The sequence below is a fragment of the Perognathus longimembris genome, chromosome 1 (assembly GCF_023159225.1).
Source record: "Perognathus longimembris pacificus isolate PPM17 chromosome 1, ASM2315922v1, whole genome shotgun sequence".
NCBI classification, from domain to species: Eukaryota; Metazoa; Chordata; class Mammalia; order Rodentia; family Heteromyidae; genus Perognathus; species Perognathus longimembris.
The window spans coordinates 158,485,765-158,500,573 of NC_063161.1; the positions used below are offsets into that span (position 1 = coordinate 158,485,765).

At 66.3% G+C, this 14,809-nt stretch overlaps 2 protein-coding genes across 2 annotated transcripts; one reads left to right on the plus strand and one right to left on the minus strand.

Moving 5' to 3' along the window:
* Positions 1-296: 296 nt before the first annotated feature.
* On the minus strand, positions 297-4,385 carry Uck1 (uridine-cytidine kinase 1). The gene is made up of 7 exons (XM_048345247.1): positions 4,217-4,385; positions 3,893-4,052; positions 3,444-3,540; positions 3,203-3,345; positions 3,021-3,115; positions 1,251-1,299; positions 297-554 (listed from the first exon to the last, which is right to left on the minus strand). The coding sequence occupies exons 1-7, from the start codon at positions 4,322-4,324 to the stop codon at positions 373-375; spliced, it is 834 nt and encodes a 277-aa protein (XP_048201204.1). The 5' UTR covers positions 4,325-4,385; the 3' UTR covers positions 297-372.
* A 7,461-nt stretch (positions 4,386-11,846) lies between these two features.
* Positions 11,847-13,963, plus strand: Prrt1b (proline rich transmembrane protein 1B; the record flags this gene model as incomplete). Its single annotated transcript, XM_048348736.1, has 3 exons — positions 11,847-12,302; positions 12,821-12,961; positions 13,814-13,963. Coding segments are annotated over 3 exons (747 nt in total), but the record flags the coding sequence as incomplete, so codon positions are not given.
* Between the last annotated feature and the right edge of the window lie 846 nt (positions 13,964-14,809).

Here is a 14,809-nt window from a genome sequence, read left to right on the forward strand (position 1 = left end):
GCTGGCTTCCTGAGCCAGGTTTGGGGCCAGCCAACCTTGCACTAGGAAATAGGAAATGGCTTAACACCTGCTTCAGTGCTGTGCACGCGAGCCACGTCTCAAGCGCAGGCTCCATCCTAACACCAGGCCAGCGGGCCCAGCCGCAGGGGTCCCCTGCACGTCCTCGAAGCAAGACCTCGGGCTTGCCAGGCTGGGGTCCCTCTCAGCCACCCCAACAGCAGGGCCCATGGAACGCTTGGCCCCGTGGGGAAAGGCCTTGGTCCTAATGGCACCCCTGGGCCCCCGTGGGAGGCCCCAGCTGCCTGTTGAGGAGTGGCCCAGGCCCCGGGCCGCCCCTGACCCCGCCGGGCCGCCGAGCCGCACCTGGGCCCCTCAGTGGGGCCGGCTGCTGGACTCCAGGTGCGAGCGCTTGCCGGAGGCCAGCACCCCGGGGTGCTCCCCCGGCTCGGGGAAGGTCCTCTTGAAGTTGCGCCCGTTGGCCCCTCCTCGGTGCCGCTTGCACACGTCCCCGTTCAGGATGTCCTGGATGTGCTGCACGATCAGGTTGATGGCGACTGGCAAGACAGGGGCGCTCAGTGAGGGTCCCCTGCCCCCCCCTCGCTGCCCGCCCGCCCAGCGCACATCTCCCGACGGAAACGGCATGATAGGGCCCGGGCACCGGTGGCACAGCCGGGATTCCAGCTACTCAGGAGGCTGAGATCTGAGGCTCATGGCTTGAAATCAGCTTGGGCAGAAAAGTCTCCAATTCAGCTCAAAGTAGGGCTGGGACGGTGGCTTAGCGGTAGAGCGCTCGCCTCGCATACATGAAGCCCTGGGTTCGATTCCCCAGCACCACATACACAGAAAAAGCCAGAAGTGGCGCTGTGACTCACATGGCAGAGTGCTAGCCTTGAGCAAAGTGAAGTCAAGGACAGTGCTCAGGCCCTGAGTTCAAGCCCCAGGACTGGCAAAAAACCCTACAAAACTGGAAGTAGAGGTGTGACCCAATTGGTAGAATGCCAGCCTTGAGCAAAACAGCTAAGGGGCAGTATCCATAGCCCAAATCCAAGCCCACGTACCAACACACGCGCACGCACGCACACAAGGAAAAAGCACGCAGGGCCGCCGGCCTTGCCAGACACTTGCAGCGGCTCAGTGCGTGCGGTGCGTGCTGCTGGCCCGTGGCGGGCCTGCTTGGGGGGGGGGGGGCGGCGGGAGGAGGGAGGCGGGCGGGTTGGGGGGGGGGCTCTGAGGCGGAGGTGCAGTCTCACCCATGTTGTCCACCCCCCGAGGAATGATCACGTCGGCATACTTCTTAGTCTGCAAAACAGAAGGGGGTTCCCGTGAGGTGCAGGTGCGGGAGAACGGGGCCCAGGAGGCCCCAGGATGCCGGCGTGGCCGACATGCCAGGGAGAGGGCGGGGGGGGGGGGCGCCCGCTGAGTGGGCAAGCGGTGACTCGGTGGGGCAGGGGAGCCAGACCACCGCAGGGGCGGCGCTGCCCCCTCCGGAATTGAGTGACACCTCCCTCCCTGCGTGGAGGCAGACCCCAGAGCGCCCCGGAACCAGGCAACCCACGGGCGGGGAGGGCCCAGGGACAGAGAGGGCTCAGTTGGCAGCGGGGTGGGGGGGGAAGAGGCTCAAGGATGACCCCTGCACTGGGTCACCAGGCCAGACTTAGGGTCCATCTTACTGCACCCCACCCACCCTGCCAAATTCCTTCCGTGAATAAGAGAGTTCATCTGCTTCAGGGAACATAAACATTAAAAACGTGTTTGTGTTTTTTATGCCAGTCCTGGGGCTTGAACTCAGGGCCTGTCTCTGTGTTTCTGTGCTCAAGGCTGGCAATAATTGGGAGAAAAACATCACCACAGGCCCTGCTGTTCTGACTGGCCTGGGATCACCAGGCGGGGGGCGGGCGGGCTACTTTTCCAGGCGGGGTCTCACGATGGGGCCCAGGCTGCCTTGGACTCAAATCCTACCTGTCTCCCCAGTGCTGGGATTACGGGAGTACACCGCCACATCTGACAAAACGTGTTCTTACGGAGCTCGCTTTCCCTACTTTTCTATGAATCCTGACTTGGTCTCTCTGTACTGCACTTTTACCTCTAAAAAGGAAAATCCTAGCTGGGTGGGGTGGTGCGGCCTGCACCTAGCACTTGGGTGAGAGGCCCAGTACTTGGCAAGCAGAAGCAGGCAGACCTGAACTACTAGCGAGACCCTGTCTCAAAAGTGCGAAAAAGAATAATCAAAATACAGTTAATTTTTTTTTTTTTGCCAGTCCTGGGCCTTGGACTCAGGGCCTGAGCACTGTCCCTGGCTTCTTTTTGCTCAAGGCTAGCACTCTGCCACTTGAGCCACAGCACCACCTCTGGCCTTTTCTATATATGTGGTGCTGGGGAATCGAACCCAGGGCTTCATGTATAGGAGGCAAGCACTCTACCTCTAGGCCATATTCCCTGACCAAAATACTGTTATCTTTAAAATTACCAATGAGAAGGCTGGAGTATGGCCTAGTGGTAGAGCGCTTGCCTCCTACACATGAAGCTCTGTTTGATTCCCCAGCACCACATATATGGAAAACGGCCAGAAGTGGCGCTGTGGCTCAAGTGGCAGAGTGCTAGCCTTGAGCAAAAAGAAGCCAGGGACAGTGCTCACGCCCTGAGTTCAAGGCCCAGGACTGGCAAAAAAAAAAAAAAATTGCCAATGAGAAGATCCACAATATTCATTTCTAACTTCAGATAGTGAACTCCCTATGCAAGCCACCTGTGACCTCCAGAGACTGCCAGGAGCAGCCTGGAGGCCAGGAGCAGCCCAGCCAGGAGCAGCCCGGGGGGCCAGGGGGCCATCAGGGCGAGGCAGCCAGCCCCCCCTGGGGCAGTGTTAGCAAGCGACGCTCCATGCCCTGTGGAGGTGCCCCTCTGTGGGAGCGGCATACACGCAGGGGTGTCAGGAGTGGGTGGGGCGCCTGGCAGCATGCAGGGGGGCGAGGAGCGGGGTGGATGGGCAGGGTGCGGGGATGGAGACAGGCGCGGTGCGGTACCGGCAGGCAGAACTCCTCGAAGGCCGGCTTGACGAAGGTCGTGTACTGCGTCAGGATCTGCTCCAGGTCGCGGCCCCGCTGCACGTCCCGAAGCACTGCGGCCACAGGAGCCGGGCGTCACAGGAGCCCGGCCACGGGCCCCGGGCCCCGCGGGCCCTCGCCGCCACGCGCCGCCGCCTCACCTCTTCTCGACAGCCGGACGTCCGAGTCGGTGTCCACGAAGAGACGCAGGTGGAACATGTCCCGGATCTCCTGGCTGTAGAACACCAAGATGCCCTCGAACAGAACCACGTCCGCCGGGTACACCACCGTGGTCTCTGGCAACCTGGGGGGGGAGGAGGGGGGGGAGGAGGCGGTGGGCCCCGCTGGCGGGCCTGCAGTCCCGGCTGGGGGCCACCGGCCCACGATGGAGGGCTGCCTCACCTCGAGTGGGTCACAAAGTCGTAGGTGGGGACCTCCACGGTTTTGCCCTCCACGATGTTCTTCAGGGTCTTGTGCATCAAGTCGTTATCAAAAGCATCTGCAAAGGTGGAGTGGGGGGGCCCGGCTCCCGCGGGGCCCCAGCGCACCGCGGCCCCAGGGTCGGGCAGGGAAGCTGGGGGGGGGGCCCTCTGCAACCCCGCAGACCACCGGAGGCAGCGGCCCTGCCCCGGGCTCTGCCCCCGGGAGGGCGGGACGTGGAGACTTTGCCACTGGCCAGGCTGGGGACCTCCGGGACTATGGGGTTACACAGCCGCGCCCGGCTCCCCCACGGGGTGAAGAGAAAGGACCTGGGGCCGGGTCACGGGGTCAGAGGGCGGCGGAGGGACTTTGCCCGGGGCGGGCGGGGGTGCGGCAGCGGCCCCCCCCCCCCCCGAGCGCGGCGCCCGTACCCGGGTGGTCGAAGTTGTACTGGCCCTTGAGCGCCTTGGCCTTCTGCTCGGCCGTCAGCGCCTTGTAGAAGCGGTCCTGGCTCAGGATGACCAGCTTGCGCTGCCGGTGGTCCACCTCGTTCTGGCCCAGCAGCTCCATGATCTTCTCGCACACCGTGGACTGCGGACAGACGCGCGGACGGACGGGCGCGGCGTGGCGTGGCCGCCGGGGCCCGGGGGGACAGGGGGAGGGCGCGCGCGCGGGGCGCCAGGACCCCGGCCGGCCGGCCCCGCGCCGCGCCCCCGCGCCCCGGCCCCGGGTCCCGCAGGGCGCGCCGGCCTTACCTTGCCGCTCGCCGTGCCGCCGCTCACCCCGATCAGGAAGGGCCGCGGCTGGGGCCGCTCCGCCTCGGGCCCGGCGCCCTCGCAGTCGCCGCCTCCCGCCGAAGCCATGTCCAGGCGGCCCCGCGGCGCCGCAACGACCCCGGGCGGCCGCTGGGGGCGGAGGCCGCGCGCACCGCGCCGCTTCCGGGGGCCCGCGGCGCCTGCGCACCGCGCCGCCCCCGCGAGCGGGCGGAGCGAGACGAGGGGTGGGCGGGGCGCCGGGCACGGAGGGAGGGCGGGGAGGAGGACGAGGGAGCCGCGGAGGGGGCGGGGCGGAGCTACCTGAGGGCTCTCCGGGGGCGGGGCGCTCCAAGGCGTGGGGGGCGGGGCTGGGGCGGGGCGGAGCTACCTGAGGGCTATCCGGGGGCGGGGCCCAGGGGGCGGGGCGGAGCTACCTGAGGGCTATCCGGGGGCGGGGCGCTCCAAGGCGTGGGGGGCGGGGCTGGGGGCGGGGCGGAGCTACCTGAGGGCTATCCGGGGGCGGGGCGCTCCAAGGCGTGGGGGGCGGGGCTGGGGGCGGGGCGGAGCTACCTGAGGGCTAGCCGGGGGCGGGGCGCTCCAAGGCGTGGGGGGCGGGGCTGGGGCGGGGCGGAGCTACCTGAGGGCTATCCGGGGGCGGGGCACAGGGGGCGGGGCTAGGGCGGGGCGGAGCTACCTGAGGGCTATCCGAGGGCGGGGCGGGGCTGGGGCGGGGCGGAGCTACCTGAGGGCTATCCGGGGGCGGGGTGGAGGGGGCGGGGCGCTCCAGGGAGAGGGGCGGGGCGATCTGGGGGCGGGGCGCTTCGGGGCGGGGGTCGCGGAGCGGGTCTCCGGGACTTACCTGGGCCGGAAAGCGAGTCTCCGCCGTCCCCGCCGTCCCCGCCGTCCCGGGCGATCCCGCGGGGTTGCTGGAACCGTGCGGGGCCCCGGAGCTGCTGGATGGGGCCGCGGGCCCCGCCTGGCTTGGTTCTGGGAGGACCGGCGAGGTCGCGGTGAGCGTCAGTGAGGACCGCGAGGACCGGCGAGGACGGCGAGGACCCGGAGCTGCCGCCCCGTGGCGTTGTGATCGGAGCTGGAAGCTGCCCGTGGCCCGATGCTGGTGGCCGTGACTGTCATCCCAGCTGCTGAGGAGGAGGTTGGGATCGGAGGATCGCAGTTCGAAGCCAGCCGGGGGGGCTAGAAAGCCCATGAAACTTCCATCTCCAGTTAATCACCAAAAGGCTGGAAAGGAAGCTCTGGTTCAAGTGGTAGAGTGCCAGCCTGGACAAAAATAGCTCAGGAACAGCTCCCAGCCCAGGACTGGCACGCACACACACACGCTCACACACACGCTTACACAGCCGCACAGCACACCTTACCCTGCCCGCACACTGACCCTTTCCTGATGGGGACATCACACAACAGAGAGAACACATGGCTTGCCCAAGGCCTGTCGCCTGGACTTGCACTTGAGACTGCGGTTAGTGGGCCTGGGAAGCCAATTTGCACGCTCCTCACACCCGGAAAGGCAGGGTCTTCCCGCTCAGAGCCGGGGAAGGGACAGGGAAAGGGAAAGGAGGGGTTGTGAACCTGCCCCGCAGGTGGGCAAGGGGGCCACGCGTGGCACAGAGCCCGGCCGAGGAACTCAAGCACGCACAAAGACCCCCACGGTCCCCGGCCAGCGGCCACCGGCAAGGCCGCCGGGTCTGTGCGCTGCCCGCGGGGCTCACGGAGGGAACCACGCCGGCCACGCTGGAAAGGACTCAGCGCGCATCCGAGAGGCCGGGGTGAAGTAGGCCAGGGGCCCGGGAATGGGCTCGCCCAGCGGGCGTGAAGCCCTGGGTTCCATTCCCCAGCACCACATACCCAGAAAAGGCCGGACGTGGCTCCCGCGGTGGAGTGCTAGCATTGAGGGGGAAAAAAAAGCCCAAGCCTCGGGACTGGCACAATGCATACATTAAGGAAAGCTGGGCACCGGTGACTCGTGCGTGCTGTTCAGGAGGCTGAGATCGGGGAGACAGAGGTTTGAGGCCAGCCTGGGCAGGAAAGGATGTGAGACTCTGATCTCCAGTTACCTACCAAAAAATGAATGTAAGCGGACTTCATTTCACTCGTGAAAAGTCGTGTTTGCAGCGGCACTGGTGGCGCGCACCTGTCACTGTCACTCCTCGGGGCTAAGGTCTGCGGGCCTGGCCTTCCCCGCTGAGTCCCGCTTGTGTTGGATTTGCTCTCTCTGTGCTTTGCTTTTTCCTCTTTTATTTCTTCCTTCCGGGCTAGTTGAGAATTTTTATGATCCCACATAATCTATTACTTTTTGTGTATACCTCTTTAACACGTTTAATGGGTCAGTGGCTCACACCCATAATCCTAGCGACTCGGGAGGCTGAGCGCTGAGCCAGCCAGGGCTAGAAAGCTCATGGAACTCTATCTCCAATTAAACCTGCCTAAAGCGGAGGTATGGCTTAGGTGCCGGCCTTGACAGCACCCCGCCCCGAGTTCACCTGGGTTCAACCCCCAGTGCTGGTGTCTGCGTCTGGAGGCATACACACACACACACACACACACACACACACACACACACACGGAGTAACCCTAGGTTTTACAATGTACTAGTTCACTTAATCAGCCTCCTTCAAATAATATACTGTGTGTTACTCTTTTTGCACTTTTTGTCCCAGTCCTGGGTCTTGAACTCAGGGCCTGAGCACTGTCCCTGGCTTCTTTTTGCTCAAGGCTAGCACTCTGTCACTTGAGCCACAGCGCCGCTTCTGGCCGTTCTCTATATATGTGGTGCTGGGGAATTGAACCCAGGGCTTCATGTATGTGAGGCAAGCACTCTTGCCACTAGGCCATATCCCCAGCCCTCATGAGACTCTTATCTCCAATTAACCACCAGAAAACCGAAGTGAAGCTGTGGCTCAAAGTGGTAGGGTGCTAGCCTTGAGCAGAAACAGCTCAGAGACAGCGCCCAGGCCCCGAGTTCAAGCCCCATGACTGACAGAAACAAAGTCTTGAGGACTTTTCTGCCCTGGCAGCCTTTGAACTGTGATCCTCAGATCTCAGCCTTCTGAGTAGCTGGGATTACAGGTGTGAGCCACTGGCACCTGGCTACTTTTGTCTGGTTTTGAGACAGGATGTTGGTAGATAGCCCAGCCTGGCCTCTGTTACGGGGTTCGAGGGAGGGGGTTCCCCGTCCCTCCAAGAGCCCACCACTCAGAGACAGTCTCAAGCAAAAAGATGGATTTATTGGGGAAGCAAAAAAGCGAACTGACCGGCCAGGGATGCAGCACAGACTCGGGAGCTGCCACCGTGACCCCGAGCAGACCTCAAATTGGGGTTTATAAAGGTAAAAGCACAGCACAGATGTAGGGGGTCGGTGCAGGGGGTAGAGCAAGCAAAATTTACAGAAGCAGAATTTGGGGATCAGGCTGACCTAATCTACTCCCCCCAACATTTCCTACCACGTTTCCCTAATCCAGATGGCGTCAGCTGTGCTCCCTACTGTTGGGAGCCGAAAACTGCAGCTAATCTCATTCTGACCTCTGGCTGTGTTGCTATCCCAAGGATCCGCTTTGTTTACTAGTAACTCAGCCCCTGCCCGGAATTGCTTTACTTTGTCCACTGGAGTCCATTCCTATGTTAATCAACCTCATCCTGCCTTTACGGCCATCAGACATAGCGAACTTCAAAGCCTCTTTGTGTTCTTGAATGTTAGCAACCCTATGCTATTCCCTGGTTCCTAAACCGCATATAAGCTGGAAGTTACGAATAAACCTGGCTGCAGTCTTGAGTCACAATCCCGAGCTGCAGACCTCCCGTACCCCATCTTGTCTCTTGTCTTTTTCCTCTTGTCTTGTACTTTTCCTTTTCTTTAATCCTCCAACAGCCTCAAGCTTGCCATCCTTCTGCGTCAGTCTCCAAGGGCAGGGCTTACAGGGGTGCACACCACCGCCCCCACCCCTTCCAAGTGTTAACATTAGCTTTCCACACCACTGGATGGGCCGGGCTGTGCATTCGTGAAGGACCTGGCCCGCGGGCCGCACCTCCCGTCCGGGGGGTCCTAGACCACTGAGACCCCACGCCGGCCACGCCACCGCTGCTCCCGGCTGTGCGGTTGTTCCCGCCTGGCCCTGGGTTTCTGGGGTTTTCCTCCGTGCCTGTCTGACGTGCCTGGGCTGTCTGTGTGCTATTCCCAAGTTCCATCTAACCTGGCTGCAGTGTACACACCACATTCCTGACTTCTCTGGAGGGAGGAGGGGGAGGCCGACGCCAGAGGCTCACGCCTGTAATCCCAGCCGCTCAGGAGGCTGAGATCTGAGGATCGTGGTTCAAAGCCAGCCTGGGCGGGAAAGTCTACGCGACTGTGATCTCTAATTAACCAGCCAAGAGCTGGAAGTGGAGCTGTGGCTCAAATAGTAGAGCAGCAGCCTTGAGCAGTAAAGCGAAGGAGAGCACCCAGGCCCTGAGTTCAAGCCCAGGACCAACACCACCACCAACAACAAAAAACTGACCTTGCTCAAGGGGAGACGCCCCCATGGGAGAGGAAGCCCCCCGTCTCGATCCTCAGTGTGAAGGGGGTCAAGCTCCTCCGCCACCTAGGGCCGGGCTGACACAGGAAGGAACCTGGCTGCTGACTGACTGTGTGCTGACTAGTAACTGTGTGCTGACTGTGTTGACTGACTGTGTGCTGTGTGCTGACTGACTGTGTGCTGGAGGTCGGATGGTGCCGTCCGCCTTGCGCGGTGGGTGGTGACCGGCGCCCTCACAGCCGGCGCTAGGAGGAAGCCAGCTTCATCCCTGCCTGCTGCCGCCCCCCAGTTTGTCAGGTGTGGGGCTCGATTGTCGGGCCTGGATGCGGGTCCTGAGCGCTCTGCGCTCCGGGCTGGCTCTACCGCCGGCGTGCTCTGGGGTGTCGGGGTGCGGGAGATGTTCCTCCCTGGGGTGTCGGGGTTGGGGAGATGTTTCTCCCTGGGGTGTCGGGGTGCGGGAGATGTTTCTCCCTGGGGTGTCGGGGTTGGGGAGATGTTTCTCCCTGGGGTGTCGGGGTTGGGGAGATGTTTCTCCCTGGGGTGTCGGGGTGTGGGAGATGTTTCTCCTCAGATCTCCACCTCCGAGGGGCCAGGACCCCGGGCGGCTATGGCGCCTTGGCCTTCAGAACCATGAGGAGTGAGGTTCTGTTCAGCTCATTGATGGCTGCGTTTGTGGGTCTTGAACTCAAGCGCCTGGACGCTTCCTGAGCTTTTCCACCTGCGCCCCGGCTCCGCTCCCAGCTTGCTGTTTGTTGGTTCCTTGGAGCAGCTCGGCAGGCTGCCCGGGCTGGCTTTGAACTGCGCTCCTCACACCCCAAGGCTTCGGTGTAGCTAGGACGACAGGGGTGGGCGCCTGGGCCTGGCCTGTGTATTTTATTTTTATTAGAAGGGTGACGTACGGAGGGGTTAGAGTTACAGAAGTCAGGTAAAGCGCACGTTTCTCTTTGGACAATGTCGCCCCTTCCCTCGCTCTCTCCCAGTTTCTCCCTCCCGTCCCCACCTGCAAGTTGTGCAGTTTATTTTCAACACAGTGCCGGGTGAGGCCCCCACTTCCCCCCACCCCCGCGTTTGTTCACGCTCAGTCCCTCGCAAAGACAGATAAACAAGACAAAGGAAAACGAAAACAGCAAAAAAAGAAAACACCTTTCATCTCCTGGAGTTCATTTTGTTTGTTTGTTTGTTTTTTCCCCAGTCCCGGGGCTTGGGCTCAGGGCCTGAGCACTGTCCCTGGCTTCTTTTTGCTCAAGGCTAGCACTCTGCCATTTGAGCCACAGCGCCACTTCTGGCCATTTTCTATATATGTGGTGCTGGGGAATCGAACCCAGGGCCTCATGTATGTGAGGTAGGCCACATCCCCAGCCCCTGGGGTGGGCTTTCGTAGGGCTTAACAAGGAAATAGAAAACAGAAAATGAGTTCCGGGCCCGGGGCGACGTCCTGGGCCAGGCCCACGGTGGACTGCTCCCCCCCCCCCCCCCGGGGTGAGGGGCTGTGGTCCCCTGGGGACCCAGGGCCGGATGGGAGTAACCGCGGGGGGCAGGCTCGCTGGCCGGAACCCAGGCTTCGGAGCCACGCGACGGGGCTCCCCGCAGCCAGCGAGCGCCCCGCGCCCCGCCCCAGCGCGCCCCGCCCCAGCGCGCCCCGCCGGCGGTCCGCTCCCTCGGGGCCCGACCCTCCCTCCTCCGCTTCCCCGCCCTCCCTCCCCGCCCTGCGGGGCGCCCGGGGCCGGGTCTCCCGGCCGGAGCCGCGGGCGCGGTGTGGAGTCCGCGCCCGCGCCCGGGGCGGTGAATTATTAACCGCGGGCCGGGCGGGCGGGGGAACCGGAGCGCGCGGCCGCCGAGCCCCGGAGACCGCGGGGACCCGGGCGCAGCGGGGCCATGGAGGCAGGTGAGCCGCAGGGGAGGTGGGGGGAGAGCTAAGCCCCCCCCAGGCAGCAGGGGAGGCCGGGAGGGGAGGTGGGGGGCAGGGGGAGCGCACACCGGCTCCCCAGCGGCCCCCCGCCCCCCGCCCCTCCCCGGCCCCCTCCGGTCCGGTGCCTTCGTTCCCCGTGGCGCAGCTGAAGTCCGAGCCGGGGGTGGGGGCTGGGGGTGGGAGAAGGGGTGCGGGCCCCCTCGGGTCGGAGAGGGGGGAGGTGTCAGCCGGGACCCCCACCCCCGCGGGCGACACTGCCCGGCCGCCTGGCGCCCGCCCCCCCCCCAAGTCCGGGCCCACCCCGCACCGGGGGCGCCCACCCCCCGCGGCCGCTCCGGGCCCACCTCGAACCGGGGACCCCCCCCGCGAAGTCCGGGCCCACCCCGCACTGTGGCGCCCCCCCCCCCCCGCGGCCGCTCCGGGCGCTGGAATGTGGGGCGCGGGCGCGGGAGTGGGAACCCGAGAACCGGGCCCGGCTCTGTTTACCGCGCCGCCCTCTCCGGGGACAGCGCGGGTTTTGTTCTGGCGAGCGGAGCCCCGCGGGGCCCCGGCCCGGCCTCCCCGCCCCGGGCCCGCGCTGGGGGGGGTGGGGTGGGGGGTGGCGGGGGCTCCCCGCTCCGCACCGCCCGCTGCGGGGGGCCCAGCGCGGGCCCGGGGGGGGGGGCGAGGCTTCGGTGCGGGGCCGGGGCCCGGGCTGTGCTGCTCGAGGCGGCGGCGGCGGGCTCCCCACCACGTGCGGCCGCAGCTCCTCGCGCGTGCGTGTGCGTGCGTGCGTGCGTGTGTGCGCGCGTGTTCCACGGAGCCCGGAGCCTCGCGAACTTGCCCGGCCCGGCCGGCGGCGGCGGCTTTGGCTTGGGGCGCCCGGATCTCGGCCGCCGGGTCGGAGGAGGGGGGAGCCCGGCCGTGTGGCCCGGGGCTTCCCGTGGGAGCCCCCCGTGCGCCCCCCGCACCCCCCCCGTGCGCCCCCCGCGCCCCTTTGGGGAGCCGGGCGCGCGCGCGTCGGCCCCGGGGTTTGCGCCCCCTGCGGTGGTCGCTCAGGTCCAGGCGTCGGGTCCCCCAGGGCCGAGACCCCCCCCCCCCCCGTTCGCGTCTCCCACCCCGCCGGGCCGCCCTCGCCCTTCCCGAGCGGCCCCGGCCCCCCTCCCGGCCCCCCCCCCGCCTCCGGGACCCACCCCCCGCCCGTCCCTCCGCAGGTTCGGACGCCCGGGGGGACGCGGGCCCCGAGGACCCCGCGCTGCCGCAGCTCCCGCAGCTCCCGCGCCGCCCGCAGCTCCTGGACGCGGACCCCGCGGAGGGCGAGGCCCGGGCGGCCGCCGCCGAGGGCGCGGAGCCGCCCCCGGGGGACCCCGCGGCCGCCGCCGCCCCCGCCCCGGAGCCCCCGGAGCCCCCGGAGGCCGAGGCCCGGCTGGGGCCCAAGGCGGCGGCGGCGGCGGCGGCGGCGGGCGGGGTCCCCCCGATCGGCTTCGAGGCCGAGCCGCCGCCCTACGCGCCCCCGGTGGACCCCAAGGCCGTGGCGCTGCTGTACCCGCCCTTCCCGCAGGTGCCGGTGCTGCTCCAGCCCGCGCCCGCGCCCGCCGCGCTCTTCCCGCCGCCCGGCCCGCTCTTCCCGCCGCCCGCCGCCGCCGCCGGGGCCGCCTTCCCCTTCCCCGCGGTGAGCGCCCGGCCGGGCCCCGGGGGGAGGGCGGGGGGGAGGGGGGCCCGGGAGGCGGAGGAGGAGGGCGGGGGGAGGTGGGGTGCGGAGCCCTCCCCGCCCCCCCAGGCGCCCAGCATCCGAGGCCCAGGCCGGCTGGAGAATCCGGGGGACTCGAACCCCATTGACCCGCGGGAGGCCGGAGGTGGAGCTGCACAGGCCTTGGGGGGGGGAAAGATGGGGGACAGTGCCCAGACCCCGAGTTCAAGCTCCGGGGCTGGTGCACACAAGCACGCACACGCACGCACACATACACGCGCACGCACACACGCACACATACACGCGCATGCGCACAACAAACTATCAAAACAACAACCACAAAGCCCTGGGGGGGGGTCGGTGCCGGGCAGGCCGGCGTCCAGGCTGGGGAAGGGAGAAGGGGGCAGAGGGGGGGTGCACAGCGGCCTGGCCCCCCCACCCCCCCGCCGTCCCCCCTCCGGCCTCCGGGCCCTGGCTCACCAGCCCCGCTCCGCCCGCAGTACGGCAGCCCCCTGCCCGGCCTGCAGGCCCCCGCCGCGGAGCGCAGGCCGCTGCCCAGGGACTACATGGCCGAGTCCGTGCTGGTGACCCTGTTCTGCTGCCTGCTCACCGGCCTCGTCGCCATCGTGTACTCCCACGAGGTAGGCCGGCTCGGGACCTGCCCACGCCCATGGGGACCTGCCCACGCCCGCGGGGACCTGCCCACGCCCGCGACACCTGCCCACGCCCACGGGGACCTGCCCACGCCCACGGGGAATCTGTCCACGCCCACGGCACCCGCCCACGCCCGCGGGGACTTGTTCTGTGCATTTTGGTGCCGGTACTAAGGCTTGAACTCAGCACTTCGCAGTCTCCCTGGGTCTCTTTTGGCTCAAAGCTGAGGCTCTGCTGTGTGCACCGCACCTCCATTTCCAGATTTTTGCTGGTCCACTGGAGATAAAAGTCTTACAGACGGGGCTGGGGATAGGGCCTAGTGGCAAGAGTGCCTGCCCTGTATACATGAGGCCCTGGGTTCGATTCCTCCGCACCACATATATAGAAAAAGCCAGAAGTGGCGCTGTGGCTCAAGTGGTAGAGTGCTAGCCTTGAGCAAAAAGAAGCCAGAGACCGTGCTCAGGCCCCGAGTTCAAGGCCCATGATTGGCAAAACGACAACAACAACAAAAGTCTTACTTGCCTGCCCGAGCTGGCCCCAGACCTCGGTGCTCAGACCTCGGCCTCCCGAGTGGCTAGGATGGCAGGCACCGGTGCCTGGCCGTGGTGACATTTGATCGATACGGGCCAGGCTGCGGGGCCCGGCCCCCCGGGCTTCGCTCTGGTCTGGGGGACAGGCCCCGCTCGCCCTCTGCCTTTTGTTCCGGTTCCATCGTGAGCTGCAGGGTGCCTGAAGGCCTCTGCGCCTCTGTTTCCCCATCTGCACGGTGGGGGTGCTGCCGGGGGGCGTGGGTCGGGGCCAGGGTGACCCACCCCGCCTGGTGTCCCCGTGTCTTGCAGGCCCGCGCCGCCCTGGGCCGGGGGGACCTGGCGCTGGCCGAGGCGGCGTCGCGCAAGGCCCGCGCGCTGGTGCTCTTCAGCCTGCTCTTCGGGGTGTTCGTGTCCACCAGCTGGGTCGTCTATGTGGTGGTGGCCCTCTACCTCCACTGAGGGCGCCCACGGAGGAACCGCCGCCACCGGGGCCCCCGGAGTCATCTCCCCAGCCCGGCCCGCCTGCCCCTCTCCCAGAGGACCTGAGCCGCCTTCAGAACCATCTGGAAGGACACTGCGCTGCGGGGCAGGGTGGGGAGGGGCTGCCCCGGGGCCTTCTGCAGCTCCGGCCCCACGCCCGGGGCCCGGGCCGGGCGCCTCCTCTTCCCCACCGCCCATGGCCCTCAGTCTTGTTCCTCCTGGGGTGACTTTGCTGGAAAGTTCCTGCCCCCCTCCCACTCCCTGCCGCCTCGTCCCTCCCTCCCTCTCCCTTTACTGCCCAAAGATGGAGGATCGGCTGGGTCCCCATTTGGGGGTGGCACCCAGAGTGGGGAGCGCCCCTCCTCCTCACGCTGGAGAGAAGGGGAGGGCCAAGGCGGCAGCGGCTGAGCTCTCCCGGGCCCGGACTCCACCCAGAGCCTGGACGAGGGGCGGAGCAGAGGCTTGGGGATCTTCTTCAAGTCCTCCAGACCAAAGTGCTGTGCCACCTGGGGGATCTCCATGGCGTGCAGACCCCGGCGCCGGCGCCTGGGCGGGAGGTTCTGAGTTATCAGACGCTCCCCGGAGATGCGCACACAGTGCAGGGAATGTGGCTAGAGTGCTAGCCTTGAGCAAAAAGAAGCCAGGGGCAGTGCTCAGGCCCTGAGTTCAAGCCCCGGGACTGGCAAACAATTTTTTGTTTTTAAACGAGGACCCGCCACCAGAAGTTGGAGGCAAGGACTTCAGTCATTGATGAGCACACAAGCCCCTCCCTGGCGCCGCTGTTCTTGGTGGGGGGGGGGGAATGGAAATATTTCCAGCTGAAAA